Source organism: Panthera tigris, chromosome B1 (genome assembly GCF_018350195.1).
Source record: "Panthera tigris isolate Pti1 chromosome B1, P.tigris_Pti1_mat1.1, whole genome shotgun sequence".
Taxonomy (NCBI): domain Eukaryota; kingdom Metazoa; phylum Chordata; class Mammalia; order Carnivora; family Felidae; genus Panthera; species Panthera tigris.
Genome location: NC_056663.1, coordinates 7,834,686 through 7,850,993, shown reverse-complemented (window position 1 = coordinate 7,850,993; position 16,308 = coordinate 7,834,686). Strand labels below are relative to the sequence as shown.

Below are 16,308 nucleotides of genomic sequence, written 5' to 3'. Positions count from 1 at the left end.
GAGACACAGAATCGGAAACAGGCTCCAGGCTCCGAGCCATCAGCCCAGAGCCTGACGCGGGGCTCGAACTCACAGACCGCGAGATCGTGACCTGGCTGAAGTCGGACGCTTAACCGACTGCGCCACCCAGGCGCCCCAACACTACAGGTGTATCTTAAGAAGGCTGTTTACTTCACAAAGGATCTTTGGCAGAAGGAAGCAAGGAGCTTTTCTAGGAGCAACAGCAGCTCCTCCGGGAGCAGAACCTTTTCAATCAACTGGCACAACACTCATCAGGGACCGGATGCCTCTGTGATACGCTGTTTGCATTATTAGTAAGCTTTTCCCCTTTTATGCTAATTTTGGGGTTTACTACAGTCAGTATTTCTTACAAGTGGAGAATCATCTTCCTGAAAAGCCTAAAGAAGTGATTTTTCTAGGTTTCCAAGTAAAGTAATAACACAGATGAACAGCTCAGCCCTTCACACCTCTGATGATTCTGGCCCAGCATTTATGGAGAGACCGTGTTCTCTCAACGGCGTATGTGGGGACAAGACTGATGCTCATTTTAGCGGTTAACTCTGTCATATCTGGTTTTAACTGCAGTGTTTCCTGAAATTTAGGGGACCTGAAATACGTACATACAGACATACAAATCTCGATAACTACATGCCATATCATAGCACTGTCATATGGCTAACTAAATTTACCAGAAGAGTACTTTTTTCAATTATTTAGGAATAAATGTTTCAAAGATATAGTGCAATAAGCACTTATTAAGAATTGACCATAAAGATATCTTCTGTATTACTGCTACACTAAATATAAACCCAAAATTTTATAAACAATTAGGGAGGCTTTTACTATATTCAGAATGCCTTTTGACTTAAGACCAAAAAAGTGTCAATTTTCCTATTTTAAGGACAACAAAATACAAGTCATTGCTTTAATGCAACCATGTTCCTGAACACCTCTGGATGATTTCATGGAAAAATCTATGTGTGTGTGTGTATACATATACATATATACATATATGTATACACAGACATATATGTATATACACATATATGTCAATTTTGATTGACATAAAAATCATATTTCCCAAGACAGAACTCATTTTGATGTTGCAATTTTGTTAACCACCTGGTACTTTCTATAGACAAAATATTTTTCCAATGCTTTCAAAACCATTATCTAAGGGGACTTCTTTCCCAAAAGCATATGTAACCTTGCAAAATAATTTGTCCATGTTATCAATAATATAGACATCTTCTTATAGTAAAATAAGCTAATATTAGTTGTTTGGGTTTTCATGCATAGGAAATGTAACAATGGAAAACCTTTTATAAATTTAAAAAATTGCTTTGTTTTTCATATTAAGGCACAATAGATGCAGACTGGCATGGTCAAATGACATAATTCTATGAAGAATTAATAGTTACAATTAATACTAAGGTACAGAACATTATAGAAGTCAAAGAGTAATAGAATTCTATTTGAATCAATTCAATTTAGATTTTAGACACAAATTTGGTTCCTCCTCTATTATGTTCATGTGCTAAAGAGTTATATTTTTTCAGTTTGTACATAAAATACCATTTTCCTGCATTCATTTAAAATACAGAAGAAGGAAATAATTGTTTATCTGTGTATAACTTAAACTCAATGGTATCTTTTCTTTCAAAGTAGTTAAAGCACAGAAGATAGGCTTCTTAATCTATTTTAAAACAAAGAGAATTATAGTAGGATTTCAACTGCCATTTTTAAATGAATTTTACTACATATATGCTAATGAAAAATTCTCCCACTTAAAAAAATTTGCGTTACACATATAACCAAGGATTTGGTTATAAATACTTCTCACTATCAATGAGTCACATATATTCCCTTCTACAGTGTTAATTAAATCTTTTTAATAAAATAGAATTTAGTCCTTCTAATGTCTTTTTGAGGAGTTAGAAGTGGTTAATGCAATAGAGAGTACATAATATATATCTTGTTTTCTGTTTTAGAAGTGAGTTTAAGAAAATTTTTTAAATACTTTCAATGCAACAGGTTTAAATATAATAAAAAACCACAATTATTCTATTTATATAAGCTCACTCTTTAGACAAAAACATCTATATTATGAATCCTATGAAACAGCTCGAGTACCAAAGTATTATTGTTCCTAGTCATACATTAATTTCATAGACCTCAAAATCAGAATTCTAATACAATTTAAATACTGGTAGTCATGCCTCAGACTTTTTTAAAAAATAGTTTTATTATTTTTTTTGTTTTGTTTTTAATATTTTGAGAGAGAAAGAGTGAGCAGGGGAAAGGAGGGGTAGGGAAGAGGCGGGGGGATTATTATGCAGGTTCCACGTCCAGCGCTGAGTTGGACACGGAACCGAACATAGAGTCTGAAGTGGGGCCCGATCTCACAACCGTGAGATCATGACCTGAGCCAAAATCAAGAGTTGGACGCCTAACCGACGGAGCCACCCAGGTGCCCCGACAGTTTTACTCTTTCAATAAATATTTTAAAAACTTGAATTTATATTATACCCCAAATTTTAACTAATATCCTATTTACTCATAGAAATTTGAAACTAAATTTATCAAATAAATGTTATAGAAAGTTAATATAAATCAATTAGAGATTACTGTAAATATTAAATGCATAATCAAAACTAATATCCATACATATCAAATATCTTTTAAAATAGTCAATTATCATCAAATGTAAATTCTCAGACCAATTTAACTGCATTTGTGTTTTTCATGCGTCAATTTTTGTTATGCCTACATAACCTAGTCCTTTATACTTGCACATTTAATTTCAGTTAAAAAATTTGGTAATGCCTTCTTTTTTTAAAAAATAAAACTCGTTAAGTATTTTGACTGTGTATCCATTTATTGACACGCAGTAAGCTCGTAACTGGAAACTTTTTATTAAATATGAACTAAAACTAGTGGTTTACTATATATTTTACAGAGGACAATATAGGTGTTTGTTAACTCGAAGATCAGTCATACATACCTTAGTTACATGTTGATATTCCAATATTCCTTAAGTACTTACTACATGTCAAGCACTATTCTATCTGTTGTGTTATTTTATATGTTTCAAAGTTTCAAAAATATAGTCTTTTGGTACCTTTTATGCTTTCTGAAACTTTAATATGCTCTTTTATATTTTTCGGTCTTTTATAACTTAAATATTATCTTTCTCCCAAATATGGCTACTCTATTTTATAAAGAATACACCTATTTTTCCTTCAAATTACATAAATATTTTATTTTTTGAAGTTGATGAATTAAGTCAACTGTTACTCCCACCTCCCCTTCTCCCCTCAACCTTTGGTTGTGCACAACAAAAGTTAAGGTAATATTAACCCACAAAAGGTCTTTTTTAAAAAACAGTTAAACATGGAGAAAAACCTGTCAAAATGGGTTGAGTCGTATTCCAGTCCCTAAAGGTGAGAATGGGTTCACCTTTGCCCACATCAAAGCGTCATTCAATGAGATAGTAGATTTCCCGTCTTCAAGGAAAAATACAGGGCCCTGCACACAGAATTGAGGAGAGAGACGATGAGATTATAAATGTGTAACGTGATTTTCAACTTCCAGAAACAGAATCACTCTGATAAAAAACTACTGGCAATATTTAGGCATTGCTAATGGGAATTTTTAAAATATGAGAAAATCCGATTTTTTTGAACTGCTACAAATACCCCTAAATTTTAAAATATCTTAATATGCCCTGATGTCTTTCACAAGAGAATTTAGTTTTATAACTTAAGTTCTTTGAATACAGTAGTGCTACCAATAACGACAGGTAGTGCTAATCTATTAATATAAAGTAAACATTTTATAAAGGCATATACGCCTAGCATAGACTTAAATATACTTTATTTTAATCAGATGGCCTGCATCAACACAGCTGGGGAAATTATTCAAACCAGAAGCTTGAACCTGCTCTCTAGAAGACAAAGAACATGTTGCTGTAGATGTGTCTACATGATTTAAAATCATGTCAATCATACGATTTACTAGCATATTTATAATTTAGCTATGTCAGTTACTTTGCATGTCAAGGATAGTTCTGAAGCACCAAATGCAAAGAAATCTTTCAATCTGTTTCTCCTAGCTCTCAGAAGGAAAAGCATGATTTAAAAAAACACAAATTGGAATAAAAACTTATCTCCTTAATTATCTTCTAAAGTTATCAGATTTTTTATCACAATTTCAAATGGTACAGCTTGTTGTTAGTAAATTATTCAAGACACTGGAAAATCCATCACATGAAATAGAGAGCTTCCTACTCTCAAGTACCTACCTACTCTCAAGTACCTCTCAAGTACCTACCTACAGGCACTTGAAATTTCATAGTTCTAACCAGAATATTACTTTTCTGTTGAAACAGAAGTATCCTGGGAGAGGAGCACCCCATCTCCATTAGTCATCTGCACTTCAGTGTGTGTAAGATAATTAGTAGGTCTTTTCCTAATGCAGGTTTGGGTGCGGAGAGGTTAGGCAGCCTGTGTGTTGGGCCACGTGGCTACTGCAGATGGAGAAAAAGGTCTTGAAGGTATCACGACAAATGGCACAGGGAGGGCCGCGACTGGCGCTGAAGATAAACTCTAAATATTGCATGATCTTTTTTGCTCTTAATTATAAGTTACTGAATGTACTGCTTTGATTCTTGACCTCTGAATGGAAGTGGATAAAAACTATGCACGTCAGTGTCCTGTTTTTTCAGAATATATTAGTTAAATATTACTTACATAAACTTAGTTTATAGTGTCAAGTCAAGCTATGGTTAGGGTTTACATTAGCAGCAAGCTATTTAATTTAAATGGTTATTCCAAAAAAGCAGCTGTCCCCATTGACCTGGCATATCAGTATGAGAAATGTAATTAGTCACATTCCATTAGAACTCTAAGAATCCACTGAGTAAAACGTGAACACTTCTGGGAGGTGGTGTTCTTTCAGTCCAGACTGTAGTTTCAATCCGCATTCTGTATGGATTCAGCTTTGTTGACTTCACGTGGACACCTACACCTGGCCCTGACTCTGAGATGATGAAGGCCTCTCCATTGTCTGGAGAAAACAGCATCCCTGGGTCACACTGGGAGGCTCTGGAATGATTCACCATCATTACTTTTGACTGTATGTTAGGGACCTTCCTCAGGAATTAGTCATCCCTTGTGACGGATCCCAGTAATTTGTAACTGTTGAAAAATTCAGGAAGTCACTCTAAGAACATATACAGTATATCGATAACACACACCTGCCAGTTTTTAATGTCTTTGTGTTTATAAAACACAAATGGAGAATATAAAGTTAATTTTAATCTATTTAGCTATAATTTATAACTATGTTGATTGTAGCTTTGTCTCCCTTATTTAATTTCCCAAAGGATATGATCTATATGTATTTGTAAACATTTATTACTAAGTATACCTATTACATGAATTGCTTTCATGATAATACAAGGAGCATCTCTCTGAATTTATTTTAAGGAGCAAACGACCATTCATACTAACTATATAGCATTAAGGGCAGTGTTTTCTCAGGGGTCACCAGTCTTATTTATAGGTACTGACTTTTATTCAGATTATGCTTATTCTAAGACCATATTGTTTTGAGTAACTGAACAAATGAAAATAATGGAAATGAACAATTTATGCCTTACATTAGGCTGTACCTGGATTTTTAATCCCGTAAGACAAGAGATGTGAATATCTGAATGACTGGGCAGATTTGATCCAGTCACATAATCTGGCCCAACAATTCCTTTGAGTGGTTCTTCTTGTAGTCTCTTTAGTAAAGTTGCATAAACCATTCTTTGTGAATCAGAAGGGGGTGTATATGGAGATTCTTCTGGTGATCTATATTTTCAACAGATATTACATTTTCATTTTCATACAACCACAGAATTATTAAGGTTTAAGTTAGAAACAGTCCCTGATGATTATTTAGTCCCCATTAGAGATGACGGCAAATTAACTTTAGGCTTAATTTATAGTAAAACGAAGTACTTTAAAAAGGCAGAAAACAATAGGATTGTAAATGATGACCGAATATATGCTGACCAAACCAAGATTCATTTTTCAGCAAAGATTAATAGTGAGCCAATCCACATTTTCAATAAATTTGTGTATAATATTAACACCTCCGTATCCCAATTTTTACACTGTCTTCACTCACCGGCTCGGGGACCGTGTGCAAGCTCTCCACGCATCCAATTCCTCAGAGAGGTGCTCAATTTTTAAAGGCACTGATACCACCCGACGTTTTAACAGCTGACTGAAACGTGGAACAGAAATTAACAACTGACATCCAAGACTAAGATATGAAAGAAAGCAAATGAACTTTAAATAACTGCAATTTTAGATTTAACAACTACTGTTCAAAAACACGTGTATACATGAATGCGTGTGTGTGTGTGTGTGCGCGCGCGCTTACTTGTATATCTGGCCTTCAAGTTCCCTGGAAAGTTAAAGACGTTCGATACTGTTGGTTGGATGACAGTCTGAGCGAGCGGATGAAAAAGGGGCTAGCGAGGGAGGGGGTGGGGGGGTGAGGGAAACAGGTGACGGCGATTCAGGATGTACTTGCTGTGATGAGCACCGGGTCATGTATGGAAGTGCTGAATCACTGTATTGTACTGAAAACTGATATTCCATTGTATGTTAACCAACTGGAATTTAAATAGAACTTTAAAAAAACTTAAAAAAATAAAATGTAAAACTAATAAATAAGGAAATAAACAAACGAACAAATGAACGACCAAACAAACTGTGGAGACTGGACAGACCAGCCAAGAATGCTGAATAACAGCCACACACAGCAGGGGTGGGGGGTGGTGCACGTCTGAATTACAAATGAGTATCAAGAGTAAGAAAACAAGTGGGAGAATGGCTAGAGCAGAATGTCAACCAGCAGAAAGGAATGGAAATGCTCAATTCTTGAGAGACATAGACTGGTGAGAAAAAGCAGGAAAACAGCCACAGTAGTGATCCATCACATCCGCAGAAGGAAAACTGGAAACAGGCCTAAGTGGTATTAATTAGGAGGCTTTAGATAAAGAATTATTAGTCCTAGTTTCTATACTAAGTCACAGACTCCGTGTGCTTTTCAAGGGACTAGTTACGGGACATTGAAAAGCCAAAGCTGTTTGGGAGACAGAAAGAAACAGAACGTAAGACCTTACAGATGAACTTAAGGGTACAGGTAAGCCACTCTGTAATGTACATTTTACGGTTACTCCCTCTAATTGTCCTCATTCTGCGGGGACCTAATAAGATCTGGTGAGGAAAAAGGCACACATCTCCCCCTACACACGCCTACCACCGTAGTAATACCATCTCAAATCAGTAAGTTACCATTTTCTTCAACCCCAAATTACTGAACTTGAGATCATTTTTTGAGAGAGCGCAAGAAGGGGAGAGCAGAGGAAGAGGGAGACACAGAATCTCAAGCAGGCTTCACACCCAGTGTTGAGCCCCACGGTGGTGCTCAGTCTCACGATGGAGAAATCATGACCTGAGCCAAAATCAAGAGTCGGTCGGATGCTTAACCGAGTCACCCAGGCGCTCCCCCAAAATTACGGAACTTGAAATTTGTATTGACAACGTGGCTAGCTCCAAAATGAATTCCCTCAACACTGTGCCTTCTGTGTCTACAATTTGGCACTTGACACATGTCTTTCCCCCAGTAGTGTTTGATGATCTACTATATGCAAAGCAGTGTTAAAGAGTGAGGAGAAAACAAGACACTGAGAAACTACCAGCGGGAAAGCTTCCACACGTATGGGGTCCCAAGTAATTCCGTCTGACCAAAGTGGAGAACAAAGAGAAGGCTAAGGTGGACGGCTTGGTCAGAACCCTATTTCTGTAGACCTTTAACGTCAGACTAAAAATCTGGGAGTTCTGTGATGGACACTGGGGAGCCCCGGAGGGTGCTGAGGAAGGGCAGTGCTTCAGGAAGGCAGAAGCCACAGTGGGGTCAGGCAGGCAGCAAGAGGAGGACAGCAATCCAGACAGCAGGTGACCAGATGCAGGGCTACGGTGGGAGGGAGTTACTGCAGACCCTTACTGCGGTCAGAGAAAACACCCGTGACCCTCACCATTAAATTCTGGGAGACAGAAATAGAACGCCAGAGTCAAAAGAAGGGAGAAGCAGCAGTTTGAGAAGGAAGAGGATGTTCATTTTGAGCACACAGAGTTGAAGCCAGGGTTCAGTGAGCCACAGAGCGATGTCACAATAACTGGCAAGGTAGAGCTACAGAAAGGGCCAGGTTTCTGAAGGACAGAGTACAGAGAGGGGAGCGGAGGGAAGGGGAGGGGAGGAAGACGACTGAGAGGGAGCTGGGAAGCAGAGGAAGGAACAAGCCTGGGGACTCAGCCTGAGGGCAAGGCGGCAGTGTGAGCACCGGAAATAGACACCATAATCAGGGAGGTTCTTTCCAAGTAGGGCCTTAAGTTTCTCCTTCTCAACTGTTTCTCTCAGACACATTCTCCCAGGTCTCTTCTGCCTTACAAAAGCCTCCTTTCATTTCTGATATTATTTCAAGGGACCGTTTTCTCTCTCTTTACTTTCATTAGCCAAGCCATATTTATTAAATGAATATATTTCATTAAAGAGATTTTAATTCCATGTGGTACATACACCCTATTGCTCCCAGATTTTCAAATTATTAAAAGCTGCTTTCACATTTGGGCCTGCTGCCTGCACAGAAGTAGGTTTTTCCTTGAGTTTCTCCTTGAGTGCCTAGCAGTGTCCCCTCTGCCCCCGGCCCTGTCTGCTCTAGGTGGGGGCCCTACATCTAAGCAGGACCTTCTCTGCGACCAGAAGGAAGAGGAGGGAAGAGAAAGCTTTGTTTGTCTCAATCTCTGCCCGCGTGAAGGCACTCAGAACAACTGCTTAGTCTCACACTCAGCACTGTTAGGGGTTAGCTACTCTACCGCTCAGCAAACTGGCCAACTTGGAAATGCTGTGTGGGGAAGGCACTGTAGGGCTTTCTTTTTGATTGTAACAAGTTTTAAGCACAACGGCCAACATTCAGCAAGCTGTTAGAAGATACAGGAGTCTGGCAGGAAGGGTACACCCAACTAGAAAATAGTGACTTACCCACTATTCACAAATCCTCTTTACTCTGCTTTTTCCTACTATAGAGATCGGAAAGGTAAAATACCCAGTTTTTGCTCTGTTTTTTTTTTTTTTTTTTAATTTTTAAATGTATTTTTAAAAGTTTATTTTATTATTATTTTTTTAATGTTTATTTTTGAGAGAGAGAGACAGAGGCAGAGAGCAAGAACAGGAGGGGCAGGGAGAGAGGAAGACACAGAATCGGAAGCAGGCTCCAGGCTCTGAGCTACCAGCACAGAGCCTGATGCAGGGCTCGAACTCACGGACTGAGAGAGCATGACCTGAGACAAAGTCAGCCACTTAACTAAGCCACCCAGGTGCCCCTTAAGTTTATTTTTATTTATTTTGAGAGAGAGAGAGAGAGAGAGAGAGAGAGAGAGAGAAAGCAAGCAGGGGAGGGACACAGACAGAGGGAGAGAGAGAATCCCAAGCAGGCTCCACACTGTCAGCGTCACAGCCTGACACAGGGCTCGAACCCACAAACTGTGAGATCATGACCTGAGGTGAGATCAAGAGTCTGCTTAACTGACTAAGCCATCCAGGTGCACCTTCCTCTTCTTTTAAAATTTGGGTTCCATAGATCCGGCCGGTAGGATGCCAGCCTAAGGGGGCCTCTCCTTCCTGAGATACATGGCCTCATCCTTTGGGGTCCCCATCCTGTCACCTTTCTCTCCTTCCCACTTAGACTGCAGACATAATACACGTGACCCTGTCACCAGGTAGTTCAACCAAGTGGAGGGAAACCAGGGAGGTCAGTGTCAAAAGAAGGGAAGAATTCAGGTCCTCAATGGACTCTGGCTGCAGCTCTAATGGCCCTGGAATGTGGAGACCCCAAGTGTCTCGACAGAAGACCAATAAACCCCACACGTTTAAGCTAGAATTCAGATTTTGATTATTTATAGCCTAATTTACTTCTAATTCATATAGTTTGATTGCTGCTTTATTATAAAGTACATATTGGATGAATAAACGGAGACATGCAGTATATATTTGGTGCCTTCTGGACACACTTAGAGACTAAAACCTTAGGGAAAGGAATGTCTCTCATTTCATACCAGAAGAGAAATCATTTTTACCTTGTGTACTCATAAAGTGCTGGAACAATGCTTTGGTACTGTCTTCTGATGGCCAATAATGCACCAATATAACCACATAAGATGAGCAATTCATTTCGAGCTCTAAAAGAGAATATAGTTTTTAAAATTCTGTAACTTGAGGTATAGAACATTACTCACATATATAGTTACCGTACTTATATCTCTGTATTTTGATGGGTGACATTTATAGCAAAATATGTTTAGAAAATTTTCTCAACTTGAAGATGTTTTATTCATGAGTTGAGTCCCTTTCAGACATTTATGCTACAGCACAAGTAATGTTTTAACTTTTGGCTCCTTGTTTTCCTCTACCCCTTGGCCGTTTCTTCATGCAAATTTCTAAGGAACTCATTAGGCCTGATTTAGGAATTCCTGGCACATTATAGACTCTAAGCAAGGACAGGGCACACCCTCTCGATTTCCCGCTGGGAAACGTCTAAGGTTCCCAGGCTGTGGCAACGTCTTTCCCGCACTGCCATTAAAACAGTAATAGCCCAAAGCCTCCATTGCAGACTATACACCATCTCCGGGGACTTTCATTCTGTGGACGAGTGTCCTTCCATGATACCTGAATGCAGGGCTGGTAACTAGATGTCACTCCCTAGCACCTTCACTTTTCCCCCAATAGTATGCTCTGTGCACAGTGGCTGTTTAATAGACATGACCACCAGCTTCTTGAGGACTCCGGGTCTAAGACCACCCCAACGCTCTGAATTAGCCCTATTTGAACCAGGTGTGCATGTGTGTGTGTATCCATGTGTGTCCGTGTGTCTTGTCTTTGTGTCCGTGTGTGTGTGTGTCCATGTGCATGTATGTTCATGAGTCCATGTGTGTCCATGTGTGTGTGTCCATGTGTGTGTCTGTGTTTGTGTGTGTTTGTGTCCGTGTGTGGGTCCAAGTGTGTCCATGTGTGTGTGTCTGTGTATGTGTCCGTGTACACATAAATAAATATACACACTCTAGGTATTAATAAATAGGACCATTAGAATTTATTTTTCCCGTTTCCAATTGACCTCTGTATTTTTCTTAAGAATAGCAAATATAAATGTAATTTTTCTCCAAGGGCACTTCCCTATCCAAGATGATCTTATTTCTTGATATGAACACCAAAAACAACATAACCATTTTCAAGCATTACATAGGTTCCCTTAGTATTTTGGAGTAAAAGCACTTACTTAGTACACGTATGCAAGACTAATTTTTCAGTACGGATATAACTCAATAGGTCAAGAACGGGGTAAACGGTATCCAATGTCCAATCTGAGCTACTGATGCATTCTGGCAAAACAAAACCAAATAAAAGATGATCTAAATAATCATACTAATCATGTTCATCCAATTTTTAACTTACATAATTAATTCTCTTCTGGCCATCTCATCTGGACAAGTATTGCACATCTACCCTCTCTCAAGTCCCCATAGCACACAATCCGCCATCTCTTCCTTTTTTAAATTTAGGATGGCTGGTGTCTGACTTTAAGGCTGCTTGTCAATACTAATGAAAGGCTCAAATCAGTGAGTAGATTTGAGTTGATACCACCCACGGAAAACTTACCTTTGATGAAGTCAATACCAATAGGAAGGGCTTTTTCAGGCTCTTGACTTAACAAGAAATACTTGACAGTTTCAAATATATTACCATCCGCAAGGGCAGCCTCTGCTAACTGCATACATTCTTCTACTGTGGGTAGCTTGCACTGAAAAGTAATCGGTTTAATGACGTTACTAAAACTTAGAGGGATACACGCAGCAGTGTAAGTACTAAATATCTCCAATATGCCTACTATGCTCTTCCTATTAAAGTTGCTCAAAACAGATGCCAGTGAAATAATTTTTATTAAAAGCACACATTTATGAAAATATCCTTAGGATCTAATAACAGCAAATAAGGTATTACCTGAGTGCATCAGTAGTTTTTCATCACACAAATAGTGAAAAAGGTAGAAGTAAATTATCCTGTGATATTGGAATTAGTATCCACACATGTAACTTAGAAAAACACATGCTGAGATTTATCACTTCAGAATATACTGACCACTGTCAGAAACTACATTAAATACAGAAAACATAAAAAATACACTCTGACATCTCACACACACTGTGGAGTTTAATTTTGCTTGGCCTTTGAGACAGAGCAACTTAATTTCAAGTAGAAAGGCAAAACACGTTACAAGCTCTCAAAGTTTTGAGTTCTGACATTCTGAAATGCCACAAAATGCAGATTTTGAGCCCAGGAAATTTCATTACTGAAATATGAAAAGCACTACTCCCCAGTTTTTCAAATGATTTTTTTTTCCTGTTGAAACTCAGTCTGCTCCTCCCTTAGGTACGTTCTCCTGCTTCCAGGGTGCAGGCGGGGGGTTTCCTGCATTGTCCCCTTTCCAGCACCTATAAATAGTTACTGCTTCTTCTCACTGGGGTTGGCAACCACTGATGTGGTGCTTCCACAAAGGTATTTTGTGTTAGGACTCCAGAGGGCGCGGTTCGCACACAGCAAGGTTGCCCATCTCCTCACCTCTGAGGTTTATCACTTTCTTCCCTTATCACTTATGTCCCCTTAAGTTACTAGGTTGGTTTATTCAGTAGTTTCGTATTTTCTGTTTAAAGGGGGTTTGGAGATGGGGGACAGATGATGGGGATTAGGGAGTGCACCTGCTGTAATGAGTACCGAAGTGTTGAGTCACTATATTGCACACCTGAAACTGATATTACATTGTATGCTAACTACCTGGAATTTAAATTCAACTTAAAAATCAAATAAAAATTATGTAAATTGAACATTTTGGATTCCACAATCTCTCTCTTAAAAAATTACAATGAACTAAATTAAAGGAGCTCTCGTATATATAAAATTTCATATTGTTTCCCCAACTTCATTAACTAAATGCCAGTTATTTACTGAGCAGCTATGGGCACTAGGTATTACAACTGGCTAAAGTTCTTCACTTTGACATATGCTCCAAGAGTAAAGGGAATAAAAAAAGTGGTTTCTATTGAAATTTTATTCTCAAATAAAATATAATAAGAGTAAGATGATCATTGCTGTAATTCCCATCCTATCTTAAAATTCTAAGTCATATAAATTAAGATAATATTTAAAAATATAATTTGTAGCATTACTTGTGAAACTGTCCCAGGTAGTAGTAACACGTTTACACCTAACTGACTAGTCTTTGTAAACAGTTATCAGTGAAGTCTGAGCAGAAAGTCTAATTATATCCTTTTAGATTGTGTGACAAAAAGGCGATGTGAATGCCATCCTGCCTGTGTCATCACGAGCGTGTAAACACAGGCAAGTATTTCTCCTCTCTAAGCCCCACCATTAGTGCTTGCTGCTATCACCTCATACAGGGCGTAGGGTGTCTATTTAAAGCACCATGCAGCAAATGTAAGGTTCATACTTCCTTCCCTCTGCATTTTCATTTCAACACAGGAATAGCTTTTACTTGTCATGTTTGTACAAGTGAAGCACAACTCACTTAGAAAATATTTCACAGAACACAAAGTGTGTAAAGAACTCAGGCCACCCATAATCTCACAACCCACTGGTCACTGTGCATGATTACCATCTCATAAGTATTGTCACTCATCTCACACACACACAGTCACTCACACACATACACACTTGCTCAAACACTCACATATACACTCACTCATGCACACACATGCTCACTCTATCTGTGTTATCATAATACTTAGTAAGTATCCACTGTTGGATGAAAAGGGCCACTAAACACTGCATGGGGCGCCTGAGTGGCTCAGTGAGTTAAGCGTCCGACTTCGGCTCAGGTCATGATCTCACGGTTCGTGAGTTCGAGCCCCGAGTCGGGCTCTGTGCCGACAGCTCAGAGCCTGGAGCCTGTTTCAGATCCTGTGTCTCTCTCTGTCTGCCCCTCCGCTGCTTGCACTCTGTCTCTCGCATTGTCTCAAAAATAAACATTAAAAAAGTAATTTTTAAACACTGCAGACAAATCAAGGGTCATGAAGTGGGGTCATTTAAGTGAAACAAAACACTGCTATTTTCATATTAAAGACAAAAAAATGTTTTACTGTAAGTTATATTTTTCTTAAAAGAACTGTATAGATCTCCTTAAATATGTAATAATTAACATAAATATGTGCAGTTATTTTCAAAATGAAAATCATATGGCATGTATTTCATATTCTGCTTTTTTACAGAACTGTTTTATAGCCTTGTACCAATGTCAATAAAAAGAGAACTTCATGATCTTTTTAATGGGTGAAAAGCATTGAAATACAGAAATGTACTGCAATTTATATACACAATCTCCCTGTTGTTGAACATTTTGGTTATTTTTATACATAATCTTGGTTCATAAACTCCTATATTCTACAAAGGAGTATTTTTTTAAAAGCACTTTAAAGCAATGCATGTGAATTTCATCATAATTAACTCTTTTAAAGGTCCTAAACTGCCTATTTGTAAAAGTTGGCAAAAATGCACCTTAAGGTGCAGAGGGGCAGAGTGGGACGGATGTGGAGTCAGACGTGCTAAAGCTCAAGTCTACACTCTGCCTCTAACTAACTAGAGGCAGTTGCTTAAGCTCCCCGAGCTCACTTTTGCTGTAAAATAGGAACAATGAGCCTTGCTTTTCGGGGTTTCCATGTGAAGTCAGTAAAATACAAACATATGTGAAAATTCAGAACCGTCTCAAGCACACAGAAGCTCAACCAATGTCACTTACTGTTATCACTTCTGTTGTATCTATAAAAGGGTTCGCGAGGGATATGTTTCTCTGCCTGAATCTTTATTTGCCCTAACCTAAAATTAGTTAAATCCTAGCACTGCATTCCAAATTAGAATATGTAATACCCTTAGAATACCTTCTCATGAAGATCATTTATCTCTTCGGTACACCCTGGGTAGAAAGCACATAGTTTAACTAACTGTAGTTCATTGTCAGGAGTCATCAGGAGAAGATCAGCTGCCAAATTCCTATGCACATAACAAAGGGGGAAACTGATTCAACAAGGAAAAAATCTAAAAGTAACATTTAGAACTATTTCAAAGGAAGAAAACTCTGATGCTTCCTTTGGTTTTCTACTAACATAAAAAATACTAATTTTCTACTTAATTATGAAAGACCTCCAAACGTGGATGACAGATAAACCAAAGGGCATGAAGGAAAAATGTATTAGGAAATTTCTATAATTTTATAAAAATCTTAAATCTGTATATATTTGCAATTAATTTGGCTATTACAGAATTATTCTCTAAGCAAACTAAGCTGTATTAGATATGTTCTGTGGAGTGAATTATGAAGCAAGCTTTGTGAAGGCTACTTTTCATCAGCTTTTGTTATGGCCACAACCACAGCTGGATTAAGCCACTCTTTAAAACCAGTAGAGTACTGACTGGGGCGCCTGGTGGCTCAGTTGGATGCATCCGACTTTGGCTCAGGTCATAAATCTCATGGTTTGTGAGGTTGAGCCCCATGTCAGGCTCAGAGCCTGGAGTCTGCTTCAGATTCTGTGTCTCCCTCTCTCTCTGCTCCTCCCCCACTCGTGCTCTGTCTCTCTCAAAAATGAATAAACGTTAAAAAAAAAAAACAAACAATAGAATACTTAGATATTTTAAGTTTCGAATTTCAGGTGTTTTGCATCTCTCTTAAACTTTACGTGGAAATCAAAGATAGAAATGCAGTTTTCTGATTTACTTTTTTAAAGATTCAGTGAAAGGAATAAATCACTTAAAAATAAGGTATTTTAGGGACGCTTGGGTGGCTCAGTTGGTTGAGCGACTGACTCTTGATTTCGGCTCAAGTCATGATTCCAGGGTCATGGGATAGAGCTGCATGTCAAGCCCCAAGGTGGGGTCCCATGGTTGGCGTGGAGCCTGCTTAAGATTCTCTCTCTCTCCCTCTGCTCCTCCCGAGCTCATGCCCACTCTCGCTCATGGTCTCTCTCTAAAATAAAAATAATTTTAAAAATAAAAAATGAAAAAGAAGGTATATTAAAGTGTGATGTGTCATATTTAAAGGCTTTACGTTAAAAATGTTCTGTATAATATCCTCTTTAAAAATCATTAGGTGAAGAGTTTTTCATTGCATACTGTTGCACAACTGAGAAA

At 38.3% G+C, this 16,308-nt stretch overlaps 1 protein-coding gene across 2 annotated transcripts in view; it reads right to left on the bottom strand.

Moving 5' to 3' along the window:
• Positions 1 to 2,932: 2,932 nt before the first annotated feature.
• The window catches only part of WDR17 (WD repeat domain 17), a 68,480-nt gene continuing 55,104 nt past the window's right edge, over positions 2,933 to 16,308 (bottom strand). Inside the window, exons 22-28 of one of the 2 annotated variants that reach the window (XM_042982892.1) lie at positions 15,063 to 15,174; positions 11,773 to 11,914; positions 11,393 to 11,495; positions 10,197 to 10,298; positions 6,178 to 6,276; positions 5,663 to 5,858; positions 2,933 to 3,528 (exon numbers count right to left, since the gene is read on the bottom strand). In XM_042982892.1, the coding sequence (XP_042838826.1) occupies positions 3,409 to 3,528; positions 5,663 to 5,858; positions 6,178 to 6,276; positions 10,197 to 10,298; positions 11,393 to 11,495; positions 11,773 to 11,914; positions 15,063 to 15,174 (874 nt within the window). In that variant the 3' untranslated portion in view covers positions 2,933 to 3,408. The remainder of the gene's footprint in view (positions 3,529 to 5,662; positions 5,859 to 6,177; positions 6,277 to 10,196; positions 10,299 to 11,392; positions 11,496 to 11,772; positions 11,915 to 15,062; positions 15,175 to 16,308) is intronic. The other variant, XM_007080326.3, reaches the window with a different exon arrangement.